The 22,413-nt window shown below is 37.2% G+C and overlaps 1 protein-coding gene across 1 annotated transcript in view; it reads left to right on the top strand.

Annotated features, from left to right (window-relative positions):
* LOC106873590 (cilia- and flagella-associated protein 44) overlaps nucleotides 1-19,844 on the top strand; it is a 192,187-nt gene extending 172,343 nt beyond the window's left edge. Inside the window, exons 30-34 of the mRNA XM_014921024.3 lie at nucleotides 3,958-4,134; nucleotides 4,710-4,906; nucleotides 6,326-6,551; nucleotides 7,697-7,831; nucleotides 19,452-19,844. Coding sequence (XP_014776510.2) covers nucleotides 3,958-4,134; nucleotides 4,710-4,906; nucleotides 6,326-6,551; nucleotides 7,697-7,831; nucleotides 19,452-19,634 — 918 coding nt within the window. The 3' untranslated portion in view covers nucleotides 19,635-19,844. The remainder of the gene's footprint in view (nucleotides 1-3,957; nucleotides 4,135-4,709; nucleotides 4,907-6,325; nucleotides 6,552-7,696; nucleotides 7,832-19,451) is intronic.
* Nucleotides 19,845-22,413: the final 2,569 nt, after the last annotated feature.

The following is a 22,413-nucleotide window of genomic DNA, read 5'->3' as shown; positions in this document are numbered from 1 at the left end:
GAGTGTGGTGGGCTGGCAGAATTGTCTAAGTTTTGAAAACAAAACCTTTTGGTTTCTGTGGATTCAAATCTTGTCAAGGTCAACTTTTTTCATTCTTACTTGGTCAATAAAATAAAGTAGAGGTTTATATAATTAATTATCACTATTGATTTTTCCCCTCCTGCCAAATTTCTGGGCTTTTGTTTATGTTAGAAATAGGTATTTTGGGGACAGTGGATGAGTGGAATCATTAAATGTTGAAAAAAATGCTTTGGGATGCTTGTTTTGGCTATAAGATGCATTCCATAAGTTTGAGACATGTTAGGAGAGGTAGTTATACCTATCCTGAATTATTGTAATTTTAATATATCATTACTATACATCAAATAAGTTGACCTGCCAACTTTTGCTATCCCAGATTGAAGGAAATGGCTGTAACAGCTCTTTGAACACATTCTACTAAACACTACTTGTCACAGCTGACTAGTTTATAGAATGTAGTCTGGATGTGAAGACAATTTGGAAGCTCACTGGGCAACAAAATTTTGTGTTAAACAAGGCAAAAAAACTACAGTAATTAATGAAATACTCCATAGAGCTTATGGATTAATTTTTTTTTTTTTTGGTTTTTGCTGGCACAAGAGGTTTAAGGACAGTAGAGAGGAGGTGAGAACTGATGAGAAGTGTGGAAGGGAGTGTAACATCAAAACGTCAGAGCTATTTGATAAAATTTGCAATTTTGTGGATGAAGATCATCACATATCTATAAAGACAATAAGCTTACAACTTAGAGTTGGTGTGGTAACTGTGCACAGAATTATTCATGAAGTTCTGATCATGTCCAACATTTGTGCAAAGTTTGTTCCCACAGTGCTCAATGAAAAGCATCCTGGTAACCAACTACTTGACAGAGATGGGCATCAAAACTGTATCTTACTCTCCCTACAGTCCAGATTTTGCTCCTTGTGACTTTTGGTTGTTTTCTAATGTGAAGAAGAACTGCAGGAGCAGTCATTTTGAAGATGAGGGAGGTTGTGGTAAGGGTCCTAGATGCCTTAGCTTTGGAGGACTTTTATGGGGCCTTCACGAAGAGACTGGAGCACTACAAGAGCATGACAATCAGAGGACCTTACTTTGAAGGAGATTATAGTTTTGCACTTCTTTGAAATTAATAAATGTCTCTCCAGAAAAAGTCTGAAAACTTCTGAGTTCAAATCTTTCCAAGGTCAACTTTGCCTTTCATCCTGTTTTTTTTTTATCCTGGTTTTGTACCTATATTGGAAACAATTATAATTCTTAATGAGCTGCCAGAATTGTTATAGCATCCAAAAATTGTTTTATGTAATTTATTTTGACTTTACATCCTGGATTCAACTCTTTCCAAGGCCAATTTAGCTTTCATCCTCTCACGGCAAAGGAGATAGAAAATCTTCCTATAGAAAATTGGTGTCAATAGTATCAACTAGTCCCCTCCACTCAAAAATGTTGGCCTTGTTCCTAAATGATAAGCCATTATTATTATTAGTAATAAGGTTGTTAGCTGGCAGAACCATTAGCATGTTGGGCAAAATGCTTAGCACCGTTTTGTTTTAGAAATAATACATTTCTAAATCTCTCAGAGAGATTTATGCAGTAGTGATACGATGAAGTAGTTGTATGCTGTCAACTTAATGTGACAGTCCCCTGAAGGGAATAATACTACTGTTGGTTAGACCTAGGAAGCTGCCCTGCTTCCTGTCGGCCTTGACACATTTTCTGTGTCCTTATGTTTACAAGGGGGAGACATAAGGAAATGTGTCAAGGCCGACAGGAAGAGGTGCAGCTTCCTAGGTCTAACCAACAGTAGTATTATTCCCTTCAGGGAACTGTCACATTAAGTTGACAGCATACAACTACTTCACCATTTTGTTTGTCTTTATGTTCTGAGTTTAACTTCCACCAAGGTTAACTTTTCCTTTTATCCTTTTGGGCTTGATAAAATAAGTATCAGTTCAGTTCTGAGGTTGATGTAATTGGCTTACCCATTCCCGCAAAATTGCTGACCTTGTGCTGAAATTTAAAACCATTATTATTATTGCTATTATTATTATTATTATTATTATTATTATTGTTCAGTAGTTTTATTTTAATAACGTGCTTTCACTTCACTACCGAGCGCAGCTCTGTGTGCCTTGGGTATGTGCTGTGGTTTGCAGCAAACCACAACACATTATTATTATTATTATTATTATTATTATCGTTATTATTATCATTATTGTTGTTGTTGTTATTATTAGTGAGTTGGTAGAATCATTAGCACTCCGGGCAAAATGCTTAGTGGTATTTTGTCCATCTTTACATTCCGAGTTCAAATTCTGCTGAGGTCAACTCTGCCTTTCATCCTTTTGGGGTCAATAAAAACAAGTACCAGTTTGAACACTGGAGTCAATGTAACTGACTTACCTCATTCTCTGAACTTGCTGGCCTTGTACCAAAATTTGAAATCATTATTATTATTATTATTATTATTATTATTATTATTATTATTATTATTATTCAGTCTCACTGTGTAACACACTGGGCAAGTGCTTTTTATTAGGTTGGCCAAAATGTTCATTTGACTTTTTAAGCAAAAATAAGACACAAGTTTTAAACATAAAGTAATTTGTTCAATCAATGATATAATTGCTGTTTCATTCCAATATGTTCTGCCATCTTATGGGCAGAGCCATTATTCCCTGCTAGTTAACTGTGACCCTGCCAGCGCTGGTGCCACTTAAACGGCATCCAATCTACATTGTAAAGTGGTTGGCATTTAGAAGGGCATCTAACTGTAAAAACCATGCCAAAACTGAACTCGCCTGTGCTGGTGCCATGTAAAAAGCATTCAGCCCACCCTGCAGGGTGGTTGATGTTAGGAAGGGCATCCAGCCATAAAAAAAGACACAGAAGTATGGTGCAGGCTTCTGTTTGGCCAGCTCCTGTCAAACCATTCAACCCATGCCAGCATGGAAGGAAGAGGTTAAATGATGATTATTGATGATGAACTGTGCTTCTGGAATTTGTTAAATGAATAATTTTTTTTTTATAAAACGAAATTTTGCAGAAATATTGACATGATTTGAAAAAGAAAAGACAAAATAAAATAAAAATATATTTGTTGATATGGTTTTTGATGTTACAGACCTTAGACTATACTTACATAATCCCTGCTATTTCTGGCATGCTAAATGACTATGTAGGTGGGCTACCTTTGAGTTTATTTAAAAGAGAGATTAAGACTGTGATGAAATAATGAAAGAAATATTTACTGAGCAAATAATTACTGTTATAAGAATAAAGGATACAAAGGAAGATTGGATGTAACATCAGAAAAATTACTCATATTGGGAATCAATAGGTAAATACTGACTTCAAATTTTGGTACAAGGCCAGGAATTTCAGGGGAGGGGACTAGTTGATCATATCAACCCTAGTGTTCAACTGGTACTTATTTTATTGACCTCTAAAAGGATAAAAGGCAAAGTTGACCTTGGTGGAATTTGAACTCAGAAAGTATAGAAAGATGAAATACTGCTAAGCATTTTGCCCAATGTATTAATAATTTGGCCAGATCACTACCGTAAAATGTGTAATTATTATTAACCAACTAGCAGAAAACTGCCTAGAGGTAGGTCTTTTTGCTGGTATATCTATAGTTTACTTTTGAGATATCTCTGTTTAAAATTACATGACCATTAATATCTTTTTGTGGGGAAGCAACAAGGGAAGAAATCATTTAACCTATATTGACAACTTGCTTCAGAACAGTGGAATGCCAAATGTTGATGAATTAAATATATGCATGGGGGAACCATGATGCATGGCATACTCATGTGAAATCACTGAAGTGTTCAGGACGACCAAACTAACAAACGGACTAATAGCTTTTGGGAGAATGATTGTGAAATAAATATTGACTATCCTGAAGTATTTTATAATTTTGGTATGTCATTGTAGGCACTTTATGACACCACTTGCACAATGCGTGAAAAACGACTTGATATTGAAGATCAATTAATGGAAGAAAGGAAAAACCAGGAAACATTCAAAAAGGATATAGATGCTTTAAACAAAAAGGCTAAAGTTATCAATACCTCTCTGGAGAAAGCACAAAATGATTTGGAAGCTTTTCAGGTAAGTTGTTTTAAAAAGGTTCACCCAATTCTGTCTAGAGCTTAATGAAGCATTTCTGAGGACACATTTTGTTTATTTCTCAACCATGTGGCTTTAGGTTCAGTCATAAATGGTACCTTCTTTGAAAATTCTACAGACGGTCAGAAAGCAATTTTCATGGATTAAGCAGATATTTTTGAAATGTGATTCTTGTCCAATGTAATGGAGGTTCATTCAGATTTTGAATTGTCTTTGATGAATGTTCTTCTTTGATCTGAAACACTGGTGTATATGGATAAAAAAAATCATCTCCCTGAGTTTGTGGTCGCATTAGAAAAGTTTTGATGTAAGTATTTCCCAAATTAAAACATAATTCTACATAAATACATTGTGAGGACCCATGTGAGGAGATTTTCAATATCTTTGCATTAGAAATATATTTAAATCATAGTGGAAATGTAGAGAATCAATGATCTTGAGTATTGATCATAGCAAGAAATTATTAGGTGTTGTTAACTCAATAATTGCAGTGGTTATGGTGTTTATAAACATCAGATTTTTAATTTGCCATTTTCTTGTGTCTTCCTCCATTTCAGTTAGAAAAACAACGTAAATTGAATGAACTGGATGTAACAGTAACTTTACTCCTGCAACAAATTCAATACACTGTTGGTAAGAAATTCCCTCACGATATATCAAAGGCTTTGGTTTTCAGAAATAATCAGATTCTAAATTTGAACAGCAGAATTAAAGAACTTCAAGCTGAAAAGAATCAACAAAAAAGAAACAAACAGTAAGCATTAATTTTTTTTAAATGTCATTTTTCTGGCCCTTCAAAATGTCCACTTTGAGGTATGGACATTTCTATGTCCAACTTAGCATTTAACATTAGTAGTACTACTTAATTCTTAATAAAAATGAGAAATACTTATTCATAGATGCAGGAGTGGTTGTGTGGTAAGAAGCTCGCTTCCTAACAACATGGTGGTGAGTTCAGTCCAGCTGCATGGCACTTTGGGCAAGTGTATTCTACTATAGCTTCAGGTCAAACAAAACCTTGTGAGCAGATTTGGTTGACAAAAACTAAAAGAAGCCCAATGGGGTGCTGAAAAGTTCCTGGTTTAAAGGATATTGTGAGAGATCTGGTTGGAGGTCCAACCTTCTGAGTCTTTTTTTACAGGACTTAGAAAAACTGAAGGATTACTGCTATAAGTGTGAATCTGAGAGGAGAATATGTTGAATAAAATCATATTTAACTGATCCTCCTGTATTTTCTTTAACTCAAAGCCAGGAATTTCTCTGCATCTCCTCATGTATATGCATTTGTGTGTGTGTGTGTATCTGCATTTGTCCACCACTTGACAGCCAGTGTGGTGTGTTTACATCCCTGAAACTTAGTGGTTTAGCAAAAAAGACTGATAGAGTAAGTACTAAGCTGAGGAAAATAAAAGTACTGGAGTTAGAAATTTTTCAAGGTGGTGTCCCAGCATGACTGTAGTCTAATGACTGAAACATATAAGCCTCTCTAGAAACCCTATTTGGTGTTACTGTTTTAACTATTTTTCTCTGTTGTCACTTATAGTTTTTTCTAGCACAGCAGTAGAGAGAAAATGTGTTGACTGTGATACTCTTCACTGTTAGAAAAGAAAATTCTTTGATACCAGGAAGACAGTTTTATGTTACTACAATCTTAAATTTATATTTCATAGCATAAATATTGGTTGATGGTATAATAATCATCATAATTTTTATTATTAAGTGTAAAAACTTTATAGAATTGATAAAATACAAGATAATATTGTTTTCATATTTTGGAACAAGGCCAGCAATTCCGAGTGAGGGGGTTAGTCAATTACATTAACCCCAGTGTTTTACTAGTACTTATTTTATCAACCTTGAAAGGGATGATAAGCAAAGTCAAGATGGAATTTGAACTCAGAATGTAATGCTGCTAAACATTTTGCCCAGCATGCTAACAACTCTGCCAGCTTTCTGCCTTAAAAAAATACAAGATAATATTTGGAACATGATAATATTGGCATGATATAAATGATATTACTAATAGAACATATTATGAACAGTACTTATAAATGTGTATTAGCAAAATATGATGTTATCAAGTTTACATAATAGTACTGGCAGAAACCCATGACAGCATTAAAATAATGGGAAGGAACTAAAAGGCTGATTGTGAATTTGAACTTTATTACAGAGAAGAACGTCTAAAACACTGCCAACTTCTAAGAGACAAAAGACAGTTTGAACAAATAATAGGTCAACTAGAAGACACTTGTAACAAGATGATAGAAGATAAGTTTGGTCGGCTTGTTGACATGGAAACTGTTGAAACAGTAACAGTGCATAGAACCAATGCTGAACTTGAGGAAAGGGCACACCAAACAGAACACCAATTGAGAGCAAACAGATGTAAAGAGAGGGTAACACCTTAGATTTTTTTATCTCTCAAATCATTTTGTTTATGATGAGTTTATTATGCCAAGTCTGGCACCATGTAAAAGCACTTGTGATAGTGCCATGTTATAAGCACCCAGCACACACTGTTGAGTGGTTGGCGTTAGGAAGGGCATCCTGCCATAGAAACCAACTCAAGTCAGATTGGAACTTGGTGCAACTCTTCTGCTCACCAGCTCTGATCAAACCATCCAACCCATGCCAGTATGGAAAATGGACATTAAAAGATAATGATGATGATGATTTGGTATGCTTCATAAATGTTGGAGAATTACATATGATGGTGAATAAAGAATTCTCTTTTATGTGTTGTAGAAGTACAGCTAGGAGGTTATGGTTTAGGTACATCTTTTGTGGGCAGCTTACTCTCGTATTTTCATAGTTCTTTATTCTTTAGCAGCTACAATATCACTTGAAATCTACATTGTCATAATGTTAAGTCTTTTTCGTTGTTTCTCAAATGAAGAGGCTTTCCAGGTGCTTTTCTAGTTAGTCTCTGAGACATTTCATTCCCAGTTTTGAAAATTACAATGTCGTAAACTTTGTATGACAATGGAAATGTAGACCAGACATATAAAATAATTTAGAATGAATATAAAACCACAAATACAGCTGCTATAAAGATGAACTTAATGACAGATGCTCCACTGAATTTCCTCTGTTATCTTATGAAATAATGCACTTGCATATTGTGTACTTTGGAACATTTGCAAGATTGACCAAAGAAGGCAAAAGCAACAAGCAATTTTAATTAGTTGCTTCACCATCATTGAGTTGAACTTGTTCTAATTTGCATGAACCTGATCCTTCATTTATCTCAATCTTCTATGGCATGTGATAGATTCTTTCAGCAACATCCACTGATTTCTGCTAACTGATTGATGTATGACTTCATTAGATAACCAATGCAATTATGACCATGTTGGGATGTCCAAAGTAGCATGTCACCAACCAGCTTCTTCCCTAGTAGCATCGAACAAAGTGAACTTTTCTTTCTCGATGTGTAAATACATTTGAAAGCTTATTATCTAATCAATTCGTCTGCTGCCATTTTTGTTACTTTAACGTTTTTTCTTTCTTTCTTTCTTTCTTTTTTCTTTTTGTCATTAAGGAAAATATAATGCAGCTGAAGCGTGATATATCAGCAGTGACAAAAGAAAATACAGATCTTACTGGGCAGTTACGAATATTACTGGAAGAACAACATCTGTTAGAAGCCAGACTGGGTTCAAGGCAGAAGAATCTAGTAAGTCATCTTGTGTTCTCTTACTTTGTTGATAGTTAACCAAAGGTAGAAATAGAAACAGTGAAACTGGAATGAAGTAGCTACGAACATCCTTAGACTGACAGGCCTTACATGCAAAATGTAATTTGTAAAAGTTCACTAAAAATATTTGCCACTTAAATGTGGCTGACCCCTAAAGGTGGATGTTACTGTTGCTTTTAGCCCCAGGAGAACATCTTCTCCAGCTGGCTATCGACACACATCTGTTTCCTGTCTATATTTGCAAAGGGAAGTCATCCTTCCCATCTGTATGTATCGCAGATCGAGATGGGAAGGATGACTTCCCTTTGCAAATATAGACAGGAAACAGATGTGTGTCGATAGCCAGCTGGAGAAGATGTTCTCCTGGGTCTAAAAGCAACAGTAACATCCACCCTTAGGGGTCAGCCACATTTAAGTGGCAAATATACTTCACCTTGCCGTGCAGTTACTGTTAATACCTCGCTCAGAGATTTAACATTCACTAAACATATTTCACTGATATATTTGCTTTCTTTCAAGGGTTTTCTCATTGGAGAATTAGATTTCTTTCTTGCAATCCAATGAAATAATGATCAGTTGCTCAGTGTCCAGGCATAACTTGTTTACAGAACTGAACTGTACCTCCCTATGGTACTTATTTTTCTCAGGAAGAAATGAGATAAATATTGAAAGTAAAGGATATTCTTTATTCTATTAGTGGTAGCATGAAATGGCTTAACAATATGGTTGCAAATACTCAGGCTGCTGTTGTAAACAATGGCGAAAATAATAATGATGATAACAATGGTAGTGCAGATACACATTTGTTGGTTAAGACTTCATAATTGATTCTAAGTACTCTGCATTTTAAGCTGTCACTCCAACTTACTCTGCAATTTTCTCAGGCATATGGTGTGGTGTCATTTTACAGCGGTATCCATTTCATAGTGTTTATGAATAATCTAATAAAGTGGAAATGGTAGGCTTAATCTCTTACATTATCTGGTCCTTTAGGTGCCTTTAGTAGTATTTTACTTGGTTGCAGTTATTTAGGTCAGATCTCTTTCTTCTCTAAGTCTTAGAGGCTTCTCTAAATCTGCTCATAAGTACCATTAATAACAAAAGTGCTATAAACAAAGACAAATTATGTGTATCTTTTATCACTTATCTTTTACTTGCTTTAGTCATTGGACAGCAGCCATGCTTGGGCACTGCCTTGAAAGGTTTAGTCAAACAAATCAGCTTCAATACTTATATTTAAGCGTCTTTTCTAAACTGCTAAGTTACAGTGATGTAAATAAACCAACACTGGTTGCCAATCAGTGGATAGTGGAGATAAATCACAAAGGCAAACATTCATGCATACAATCATACAACATTTATATATATATATATATATATATATATATATATATATATATATATATATATATATATATATATATATATATATATTGTTGTACTTGGGGATGGTCATATTGCCAGTTTAGCCAATAAAAACACACGCACTGTATATTTGGTGTTAATTTTTTTTTTTTTTTTTTCAGCTTTATATTACATTAATGTTAATCTTAATCTTATTTCGGCCAGAGTTCTTTCGTCACACTTCTGTGACCTCATCAGTGGTCCTTTGTTTCCTTCTTTCTTATGTGTGTCTCACCTTGCTAACTATCAGCCATTTTGTATTTTGTATTCCTATTGTATGTGTCTACGCATGCGTGTCCTTCAATGTGTCTGTGTCTTTTGTAAGTGCATGTGTGTATGGGGAGTGTCTGTATCACCTATATTCTCTGTTAATACGTGTTCATTTGTATTAGTTTTTATTTATTTATATGTTCATGTGTGTGTGTGTGTGTTTTTTATTTTTTTTTTATTTTTAATGTGTTTAATTAAATTTTGTTAACGTATGTAGTATTTAATTCCATTTGTTTATCTATGTATTGTATTATACTTTGTTCCTATTATTGGTTTATGGGTAACATGTTGTCACATGCTGTGGTTTGTTAGTGGCGTATGTTAGTGTTCCATTCTAGTTTCCTATTCAGGCTAGGTTTCCCTTCTATTATGTGTGTAGCTTCAGTAATTTGTCTAAGTGCTGCATCACTGCTATGTGTAGATAAGATTTTAATTTCTATGTTGTTGATTGAGCCTCTATGTTCTTGCTCAGCGTGCTGGTACAGAACTGATGAGTTCTTCCCTTCCTTAAGTTCCCTCCAATGTTCGTTTGCCCGCTCCCCTATACTCCTTGCTGTTTCGCCTACATATGTCGTTGTCTTATTTCTGCATCGTCCCTCTGTACATCTTATACTATAGACCACATTTCTGTGGTCTATAGTATAAGATGTGGTCTATAGTATAAGATGTACAGAGGGACGATGCAGAAATAAGACAACGACATATGTAGGCGAAACAGCAAGGAGTATAGGGGAGCGGGCAAACGAACATTGGAGGGAACTTAAGGAAGGGAAGAACTCATCAGTTCTGTACCAGCATGCTGAGCAAGAACATAGAGGCTCAATCAACAACATAGAAATTAAAATCTTATCTACACATAGCAGTGATGCAGCACTTAGACAAATTACTGAAGCTACACACATAATAGAAGGGAAACCTAGCCTGAATAGGAAACTAGAATGGAACACTAACATACGCCACTAACAAACCACAGTATGTGACAACATGTTACCCATAAACCAATAATAGGAACAAAGTATAATACAATACATAGATAAACAAATGGAATTAAATACTACATACGTTAACAAAATTTAATTAAACACATTAAAAATAAAAAAAAATAAAAAACACACACACACACACATGAACATATAAATAAATAAAAACTAATACAAATGAACACGTATTAACAGAGAATATAGGTGATACAGACACTCCCCATACACACATGCACTTACAAAAGACACAGACACATTGAAGGACACGCATGCGTAGACACATACAATAGGAATACAAAATACAAAATGGCTGATAGTTAGCAAGGTGAGACACACATAAGAAAGAAGGAAACAAAGGACCACTGATGAGGTCACAGAAGTGTGACGAAAGAACTCTGGCCGAAATAAGATTAAGATTAAGATTAATGTAATATAAAGCTGAAAAAAAAAAAAAAAAAATTAACACCAAATATACAGTGCGTGTGTTTTTATTGGCTAAACTGGCAATATGACCATCCCCAAGTACAACAACATCTGTTTCAACACACGATTTCACATAAAAAATCTTGCAAAACAAATATATATATATATATATATACATATATATATATATATATATATATATATATATATATATATATATATATATATATATATATATATATATATACATATATATATATGTATGTATTTAAGTTACAGTATATGAATTAAAGTATTCCAGTAGTAATCATAAAAAAAAGCTCCTTAATGTATCATTCTATAACACATATAGAATATACAATACAATACAAGACAAAACAATAAGGAGTGTATATAGTCACAAATGACAATGACATTTTCTTTAACAATAAGGAAATTCTAATTTCATGTCATATTGTTTAATAGCTTAAAAACATGTAGATAATTTATATTACTATATCTAATAATAAATAAATTACTTACATGCCTGCATCGATGCAAAATGCAAAAAAGATCCTTCAGAATAATGCAGAATTTAAGCTATGTCCTCAGGTGAAAGAAAGGCTTTGTTATGAAACAATTTGTCATGATATAAGAATTTTCTTATTGCTAAATAAAATTTCATCAAACTATTTCTCTGTCATTTGCAACTTTATATATATATATATATATATATATATATATATATATATACATATATGTTATCAGTATCGCCATACTGGCACGTGAACAAAACATTTGAGCGTGGTCGTTGCCAGTACCGCCTGACTGGCCCGTAAAAGCACCCACTACACTCTCAGAGTGGTTGGCGTTAGGAAGGCCATCCAGCTATAGAAACTCTGCCAGATCAGATTGGAGCCTGTGCAGCCATCTGGTTCGCCAGTCCTCAGTCAAATCGTCCAACCCATGCTAGCATGGAAAGCGGACGTTAAACGATAGCACGAGATTCTGTTCGATTATAATAATATCGGCAATTTGTACTGATGATAAATAGATACTTTAATTTGGAAGTATTGATTTTGAAACTATAGTCTGCAAATAACCGAGATATGTATAATTTTCACTGGTCTCGCCCACCTGTTTTTGCTCCGCTGAATCCTTATTTGAGATTTTTTTAAGTGAGCTTCTTCTAGTATATTGACAGACCGGTTACTGGTCAATCTTTTATACACAAGTACTATATATATATATATATATATATATATATATATATATGATGATGATGATGATATATATATATATATATATATATATATTAATAAATTTCAGGGTAGAAAAAATTATTTAGAATTTTTATACTACCAGTGGCCTGTGTGTAGAAAAAACTAGTCAATAGACTATATATTATTCATTATAAAAACAGTGTACATTTAAACAAGTAAGAAATGGCCATAGTGGTTTGGATTTTAACTACTCATTCTAGCGGATTAGATTTCCTATTATGGCCATCGCTTATGTGTTTAAATGTACACTATAGTCATATATATATATATATACTTTTCCAGTCACTATACAGTAACTGGTAGTGCTATATGGCAGCCCACTATGAGTAAATTACAGAAGGGGAGAGCTAAGCAATGATAAGTAAAATTGCAATGTTACTTTTAGTCCAAGTATGCTTGATGCACGTTCTGACTGGGGAACAAGCTACTCACTGCGTTTTGTCACAGAATATATTTCGCTTTTTGGCAAATGGTGTGTATACACCTAGATCAGCTCACAACACCACCTACCTAGACAGTGAGATGCTAGCATTTCGGAGTAGTTATCTCCTCATCAGTCAGTCACCAGGCAGATGACACTATGAACTGATTGAAGAGATTCCCTCACTTATGCTTTCCCAGTCACCATATGATGACTGATAGCAGTATATGGTGGCTCACCATAAGTAAATTACAGAGGGGGAGTGCTAAGCAGTGATAAGTAAAATTGCAATGTTATTGCCAATCTGAATGTGCTTGATGCATGTTCTAACTGGAGAACAAGCTTCTCACTGCGTTTTGTCACTGGGAATATGTCCTGCTTGTTGACAAATGGTGTATATACACCTAAACCAGTTTGCAATGCCACCTACCTAGACTGTGAGATGCTAGGACTTCAGAGTAGTTATCTCCTCATCAGAGATGCACGTTCGAACTGGAGAACCAGCTACTCACCATATATATATATCTTCTAGCACGTTAACAGTCCAACTAGTGGTCTCCTTTATATATACATATATAATAATCCTTTTTTTCTGAATCTCCTTGATTCTTTTAATGTGCTTGTTCCCTGGTATTAAATTGATATTAATTAATATCCAATTTTTTACCCTACTGTCTCATATATATATATATATATATATATACAAATAATTACAGAGGCATCAAGCTGTTAGATCAGGTTATGAAAGTTACAGAGAGGGTCATAGCCCAACTAATTAGGGAGCGAATCAATTTAGATGAGATGCAGTTTGGGTTCGTGCCAGGTAAAAGCACTACTGATGCCTTATTTCTAGTGAGACAGTTGCAGGAGAAATACCTAGCTAAGGATATACTTCTGTACCTGGCTTTCGTTGACATGGAGAAAGCCTTTGACAGGGTCCCCCGATCCCTTATCTGGTGGTCAATGAGGAAACTTGGGATAGAAGAATGGTTAGTGAGAGCTGTGCGAGCCATGTACAGAGATGCTGCCAGTAAGGTGAGGGTTGGAAATGAGTACAGCAATGAATTCCGGGTAGAGGTAGGGGTCCACCAAGGTTCCGTCCTCAGCCCCCTCTTATTTATCATAGTCCTCCAGGCAATCACAGAAGAGTTCAAGACAGGTTGCCCCTGGGAGCTCCTCTATGCTGATGACCTTGCCCTAATTGCGGAGTCACTATCAGAACTAGAGAAGTTTCAGGTGTGGAAGCAAGGTCTAGAATTGAAGGGCCTTAGAGTCAACCTAGCTAAAACCAAAATCCTAATAAGTAGGAAGGTAGATAAAACACAAACCCCTTCAGGTAGATGGCCCTGCTCAGTATGTAGAAAAGGAGTAGGTAGTAACTCTATAAGATGTACCCGGTGCAAGCTATGGACACATAAGAGGTGCAGCAACATCAAAGGCAGGTTAACTAGCAAGTTAGTTTTTGTTTGTGGCAGATGTTCAGGTGCAATAAAGACTGTAAACAAACAGGAAACAACTTCTATCTCATTCCAGGGTGAAAAACTAGAGGTAGTCGATAGCTTCCGCTATCTGGGCGACCAAGTTAGTAGTGGGGGTGGGTGCGCTGAAAGTGTAGCTGCTAGAATAAGAATAGCCTGGGCAAAGTTTAGAGAGCTCTTACCCCTGCTGGCGACAAAGGGACTCTCACTCAGAGTAAAAGGCAGACTGTATGACGCATGCGTACGAACAACCATGCTACATGGCAGTGAAACATGGGCTGTAACTGCTGAGGACATACGTAAGCTCGCAAGGAATGAAGCCAGTATGCTCCGTTGGATGTGTAATGTCAATGTGAATACCCGTCAGAGTGTAAGTATCTTGAGAGAAAAGCTGAACATTAGAAGCATCAGTTGTGGCGTGCAAGAGAGACGATTGCGCTGGTATGGACATGTGGTGAGAATGGAGGAGGATAGCTGCGTGAAAAAGTGCCACACCCTAACAGTTGAGGGAACCCGTGGAAGAGGTAGGCCCAGGAAGACCTGGGCTGAGGTGGTGAGGCAAGACCTTCGTACATTGGGCCTCACCGAGGCGATGACTACTGACCGAGACCTTTGGAAATGTGCTTTGCATGAGAAGACCCGGCAAGCCAAGTAAGATCGTTGCCAGTGCCCCTGGACTGGTTCTTGTGCTGGTGGCACATGAGATGCACCATTTTGAACGTGGCTGTTGCCAGTACCGCCTGACTGGCTCCTGTAGGATTTTCGAGCGAGATCGTTGCCAGTGCCCCTGGACTGGCTTGTGCGGGTGGCACATAAAAGACACCATTTCGAGCGTGGCCGTTTTCGTGCGGGTGACACATAAAAGCACCCACTACACTCTCTGAGTGGTTAGCGTTAGGAAGGGCATCCAGCTGTAGAAACTCTGCCAAATCAAACTGGAGCCTGGTGTTGCCATCTGGTTTCACCAGTCCTCAGTCAAATCGTCCAACCCATGCTAGCATGGAAAGCGGACGTTAAACGATGATGATATATGGGAGAATATACAAATAATAACAACAGACGAGGACAGGTGGTGTAAATAACAAAAGGATATATTAGTATGACGCTCGGGAATACGGAAAGTCTTTGACGTTTCGAGCTACGCTCTTCAACAGAAAGAATACGGAGACAAGGAGAAAAACACGGAGAAAAAAAATTGAATAGTGTTCAGTCAACGGTCAATCATAATAATGGCCGATCATAACAATGGCTGACCGGAAGTTAGAAATTCTTTTTTCAGGAGAGCTAAGAAAGGGGGAGATAACAAACGGTGATCGGGAACGAGGGGCTGTGTGTGGGAGGTAGAATGCTGGTGATCTTGACGTATGTAGTGTGAAAATGGGGAAGGGAGAAAGGGAGAAAGTAGTTGGTCAGTTGTAGTGTGTGCGTGGTGTGATGCGAGGGTATTGGTGTGGTGTGATGTGAGGGTGTTGGGAGGTGGGGAAGGCATGGGTGGAGTGTGGGTTAGGCTGAGGGTGGGGTAGAGGTAGGGGTCTGTGGGTAGGTGTGGGTGGTGGGTGTAAGGAATTGGATGGGGTGGAGTGGGAAGGTAGAGTAGGAGTGTGTTGGGGTGTGGTGGGATGAGCTTATGAGGGGGTGTTGACGATGAAAGGGGAAGGGGAAGGTGGATGTAAGAGAGGGGGAAGATGGGTATGGGAGGGGAGAGGAAGAGAGGAGAGAGGGAAGGTGGGTATGGGGGGGAGAAAGAGGGGGGAAGGTGGGTATGGGGGGGAAGAGAGGGAAGAGGGGTATGGGGGTGAGAAAGAGAGGAAGAGAGAGGGAAGAGGGGTATTGGGGGAGAAAGAGAGTGAGAGAGAGGGGAAGAGAGTGAGAGAGTAAGGGTGAGAGAGTAAGAGTGTAGAGAGTAGGAGAGTAAGAGTGTAGAGAGTAAGAGTGAGAGAGAGGAGAGAAAGAGTAGGGGTGAAGAGAAGTGGGAGTGGAGAGAAGTAGGAAGAGAAGTAGGAAGAGAAGTGGGAAGAGAAGTAGGAAGAGAAGTTGGAGTGAAGAGAAGTAGGAGTGAAGAGAAGTAGGAAGAGAAGTGGGAAGAGAAGTAGGAATGAAGAGAAGTAGGAAGAGAAGTAGGAGTGAAGAGAGGTGAAGAGACGTACAAAGAAGTAGGAGTCGGAGCAGGAGGTGGGGGAGGGGAGAGATGGGTGGTAGGAAGGAGGGTGGGGAGAGAGACAGGAGGAGGGGGTTAGATGAAGAGTGGAGGGGAGTTGAGCCCATGTGGAGCAAAGGAGCGAAGATAGAAGATTAATCCCTGTTCACGGCGCAAACGGGAGTCCGGATGGCCCCTGTGCATGGACAATCCAAACACAGACAGGTGTTGCCGCAAGGAGTGGCCGGCAGAACGGAAGTGGCGTGACACCGGGGTGTCATTGCCGACGTTGATGTCTCGGAGGTGTTCCGCGAATCGGTCGGCCAGGCGGCGCCCCGTTTGTCCGATGTACAGAGATTGGCAGAGAGAGCAGGAGAGGCAATATATGATGTTGGTAGACGTGCAGGTGAAGGAGTCGGTGATGCGATAGGGTCGGTGATGGGTGCTGGTGAGGAGGGTGGTGTTGGAGAGGTAAGGGCAAGTGCTGCAGCGTGGGCGGGAGCAGGGGAACGAGCCAGGTTGGGAGGTTGGGTTGGGGAAGAAGCTGTGGGCCAAGAGGTCCCGTAGGTTGTGGGCTCGTTTGAAGGAGGGGAGGGGTCGATTAGGGAAGATGTGGGAGGTGGAGGGGTCGGACTGGAGGCGCCGAAAAGCTCGGAGAATGGAGCGTTGGAGGGGTAGAGTGGTGGGATGGTAGGTGAGGGGAAAAGGGAGGCGGGAAACGGCAGGGCGGGTTCGAGGGGAGAGAGCAGATGCACGGTCCACAGAACGTGCTCTGGCAAGGGCGGTGTGGATGGTGGTGGGTGGATATCCACGCAGGCTAAAGTGGTGAGCCATGAGTTGAGACTGAGTCTCAAAGTCATGGCTGTCGCTACAAAGTCTGCGTAGACGGAGGAATTGGGAATAGGGGATGGAAAGTTTTGTGTGTCTAGGGTGGGAGGAGGAGAAGTTGAGATAGGAATGTGAGTCTGTGTGTTTGTAGTGGATGGAGGTGCTAAGGGCGGAGTGGAGGTTGCTGACCGAAATGTCGAGAAAGGGGACAGAGGTGTCAGAGACAGTACAGGAGAAGTGGAGGGCAGGATGGAAAGACTGAACGAAAGAGAAGAACGAGTCAAGATGTTCGCGGGAGAGTGAGGTGGCACCGATACAGTCGTCGATATACCGACCGTATAGTTCGGGAGTAGGACCAGTGAAACTGGAGAATATTTGGGCCTCAACATAACCAACAAAGAGGTTCGCGTAGTTGGGGCCCATTCTCGTCCCCATGGCCACTCCCGAGGGGTGCTGGTAGATATCTCCCGCGAACGAGAAGCAGTTGAGAGATAGGACAAGTTCGGCCAGATGAATGAGTGTGGAGGTGTCGGGTTGTGGGTTGGGGCGTTGGTCTAGAAAAAACTTCAGGGCACGCAGCCCCATATATATATATATAGCAATTAGAAAATGGAGGAGAATATGTGGTACCAATCGACTTGCAGACAGTGTATTCCGTTGAGTTAATTAACTTATTTTGTTACTAAAATGACAAAAACGACAACATACAAATGCTTATGACATACCATGTTATATTAACAATCGATGTTACAAATAATCAGTTGGGTACCCTCCCAGCAGTATATTGGATAGATACTATCCCTTAGTGGGTTGAATCCTCAACCCCTAACTCTCTTACATTATATATATATATATACAAGGTCTGATAAAAACAAAAATCAGGACAGGTGTTATAAAAAGAAAAGCACAACACATATAAACTCAACGTTTAATCTCTTTTGAAGTAGTCCCCTTTGAAGCCATTCACTTTATCCAGCATCATTTCCATTGATGGAACCATTCCTGGAACTCCCTTTTGGAGAAAGCAAACAGCTGCCTCATCATGGTCCTTTCAAATGGGGTTTGATTTTTGGAAAGAGGAGAATGTAGCAAGAAGCAAGATCTGGTGGGTATGATGCTTGTTGGACCTGGAGAATGCTGTGCTTGGCCAAAATCTGCTGCACAAGTTGTGTTGAATGGGCAGGTACATTGTTTTGGTGGAGTAACCACTCACTGGATGCACACAATTCTATCCACATCCATACTCTGCACACTTTACTTCCATGCACTGTCATAAACATTGGAAGTGAGTGGAAATGTTATAACTTAGTGTCTGTGTATGTGACAGAGTTCAAGGTCAATCTGTACCAAGTAGCTTCACTCTGTGTACTTTAGTCTGTTACCATAGCAACAGTTACCATAGCAAGAGTCCTGATACTTTTTGATCAGATCTCATATATATGTTTGTATGACAGGCTGCCACAGTTTCTATCTACCAAGTTCAGCCACAAGGTATTAGCCATCCCAGGGCTATAGTAGAAAGCACTTGCCTATGTGCCATGCATGTGGTTGGGATTATGAATAGTTCTTAGTGTGGAGCCTGAGGTATAGAAAAGCACTATGGGTGATGAGAAGAGGTGAGAGTTGCGCTTTGGGTAGGCTTCGGCTGGAAGTGGTATGTTAGATGGCTTTGAGAAACAGAGACTGTTGCAGTATCACTCGAAAATTGAGTGGTAAGACAATATATCTAGACTTAGAGGCTGTTCACATTGTTTAGCAAGCCTATGGCAAAAACTATTCCAACCTTAACAAACCTCACATTTTTTTTCATTTTATTTTTATATGTAACACTACATTACCTAAAGTGTCCTTCCATTTTGTAAAAATCTAGTTTGAGGGTTTGAATAAATGTAGTTTTGGACTACTATGTCTAGCACTTTCAGCAGCTACACAAATGCTACCTAATATGACTTGTAAATTAGGGATGTTAGTACCAGTTTTAAGCCAATTAGACAGATTTGCTCAAATTGGGCCCCATGCCAAGAATGGGCCCTATGCACAGGCTCAAGCAGAGGACACTGATGAATTTTTAATACATCATTGTGGCTAATGGAGTCTCAAGCCCTCAATGCTTTTTGGCTAGGACTGGCATACTACACAAAGCATAAAACACCAATCTTCAGCTTTTGTAGAGTAGAAGGCCCCACTGATAATTCTCTAATTGGGTCCCACACTCCCTAGCATTGGCCCTGGATGTTGTAATGTTGTAACCTTGAAAATTGTGATTGTTGGGTTAATTTTCTTAAGTTTGGTTTACATCGTGTATAATATATCTAAAGAATTAAAAAAAAATTTTCATGCTATTTCTTTGCAATTTGCATTTCCTATTTATCTTTTTTTCACTTCCTTCCCAACAGGGTGAGGAATTCCGAGGAGAATCTCAGCAAACTATTGATGAACTGGAACGTCTAGAACAGCTGTGTGACCTTCAAACACAGGAAATTTTCAATCTGAAAAAAGAACTGATAATTCTGTCAAGGAAAGGCGGGCATATTTTACCACCAATTGAACCTCCAACACCTCACATAGATCAATCATAGTTAATTCATTTTCTGAGACCATTCATCACAGAATATGTTTTTGCTTTTCTTTTATTATTATTATTATTATTATTATTATTATTATTATTATTATTATTATTATTATTATTATTATTATTGTTATTATTATCATTATTATTGTTATTATTATTATTTGAAACTATCATTTGAAAAATTCAAGTTTAGCAAATAAAATTTGATTATATTCCAGTCATAATTGTTATTTTATTAGCTATATATGTTATTCTTTCTCAGTTTCTACTACTACTACTACTACTACTACTATCACTACTACTACTACTACATTTTGTACAGAATTTTTCATTAACTTCCCTTTCCTTTTCCTTCTATATTATTTTCTTCACTTCTTTAAGTTTTTATATATCTATATATTTTATATTTTTATATTTTATTGAACCCTGGCTGAACTCTTGCCCTCCCCCCACCGCCTGCCAATCCCAAAATATTATCAATACACTCACAAAATATTTATTCCTGTCACTAATATATATATATATATATATATATATATATATATATATATATATATATATATATATATATATATATATATATATATATATATATATATATATATATATATATATATATATATATATATATATATATATATATATATATATATATATATATATATATATATATATATATATATATAGGCACATGCATGGCTGTGTGGAAAGAAGCTTGCTTCCTAGCCATGTGACTCTGTATTCAGTCCCAATGTATGGTACCTTGGGCAAGTGTCTTCTACTATAGCCTTGGGCCAACTAAAACCTTGTGCACTCACAAGGTTTTTGGTAGGCGGAAACTGAAAGAAGCTTTTTTTATATGTATAAATATATATATATATATATATATATATATATATATATATATATATACAGTGGGGGGGGAATAAATATTCGTACATGTCAAAATTCTTTATTTATTTAATTTCTAATGAGCATAAATGAGATATACTAATACTATATTTACATGCACATGCATGAACTAAGAATATGCAAAAGAAACTAATAAATCATAGTAACTAATGAATTTATATACAATTATAGATATTTAGGGGTGAAAAAAGTATTCGCACAGAATAAATTTATGAGTTTCTATGCCACAAAATAATGTTAAAATAATTTTTTTTTTTTACTAGAACTTTCTCGTTTGTTCCAATAATCTTATCAGTGGTCATTTTTAAGTGTCAAAACGCTATCTTCTTCATTCAGCACTGAGACAACATAAAGTAGTGTCATAATAATGGCGAAACGTAAAGAACTCACAAATTCAGTGAAAAACTTAATTATTGAACAGTGGAAAGCAGGTAAAAGTTACAGGAAAATATCAGAGACCCTTTGTATTCCATTTTCTACCATATCTTCATTTATTCAAAGATATAAAAAATCGGGAACTGTTGAAAACAGAATAAGATCCGGTGTACCACGCAAGATTTCCTCTAGATATTTAAGAAAAATGAAGTGAAGAATAAAAAAAAAACGCAATGATCACCAGAAAGGAGTTGCAAGAAGATTTGTTAGCTTCAGGGACTAGTGTTACACTATGAACAATCAGCAATGAACTTCATAGGAATGAAATGAAGTCATGTTCTCCTAGAAAGACTCCACTGTTGACTAAAAGGCATAGAGATGCCCGTTGAAAATTTGTTTATGAACATAAAGATAAATCTGATACATTCTAGGAAAATGTTCTTTGGACAGATGAGTCGAAAATTGAATTGTTTGGGCGAAATTCGCATAGCCATGTTTGGAGAAAAGGTGGTACCACTTATTCACCGAAAAACACAATTCCTACTGTAAAGTTTGGAGGTGGCAACATCATTGTGTAGGGGTATTTCTCTGCAAATGGCACTGGCAATTTACTTGTGATAGATGGTAGAATGAATGCAGAGATGTACCAAAATATTTTGAACAATAATTTATGAGATTCTGTAGAAAAGCTCCAGCTTTGCGAAGTCTACCAAAAATGGATTATTAATCACAATATAAAATTATTAGAATGGCCAAGCCAGTCACCTGACTTGAACCATTGAAAATTTGTGGCGTTATTTGAAAATTAAAATTCATTCAAGAGCCCCAATGTGCATTCCAAATTTGAAGAAAATTTGTCATGAAGAATGGGAAAAAATTCCTAAAGAAACATGCGGGTCATTGATTAAGAACTACAAGAAGAGATTGGTTGAAGTGGAACTGAATAATGGTTATGCTACGAAGTATTAAATCAGAATTATCAATTACTTATGTTCTGTACGAATACTTTTTTCACCCCTAAATATTTATATATAAATTCATTAGTTACTATAATTTATTAGTTTTTTTTTTGTATATTCTTTGTTTATGTATGTGTATGCAAATATAGTATTGATATATCCCATTTATGCTCATTAGAAATTAAATAAATAAAGAATTTTGACATGTACAACTATTTATTTCCCCCCCCCCCCCCCCCCCACTGTATATATATATTTATATATTTGTTTTACAAAATTCTTGATGTGAATTTATGCGTTGAAACGAATGTTGTATTTGAGGATGCCAGTTTAGCCAATGAAAACGCACACACTATATATTTGGTGTTCACTTGCTTCAGCTTTATTTTATACTAGCAGTATAAACCGACCTTGTCCGGGTGTGACTTATTATGCCATCTACGATAAGTCTTGCTAGCTGAAAATCAACTAAAAAAGAAAGCCTTACAACGAAAAAACCCTTATGATGTAAATATGTTCATAATTCAAAAGACGATGAAA

This window comes from Octopus bimaculoides, chromosome 5 (genome assembly GCF_046866305.1).
Source record: "Octopus bimaculoides isolate indiv1 chromosome 5, ASM4686630v1, whole genome shotgun sequence".
NCBI classification, from domain to species: Eukaryota; Metazoa; Mollusca; class Cephalopoda; order Octopoda; family Octopodidae; genus Octopus; species Octopus bimaculoides.
The sequence above is the reverse complement of the archived record's forward strand: the minus strand, read 5'-3'. Positions and strand labels throughout refer to the sequence as shown.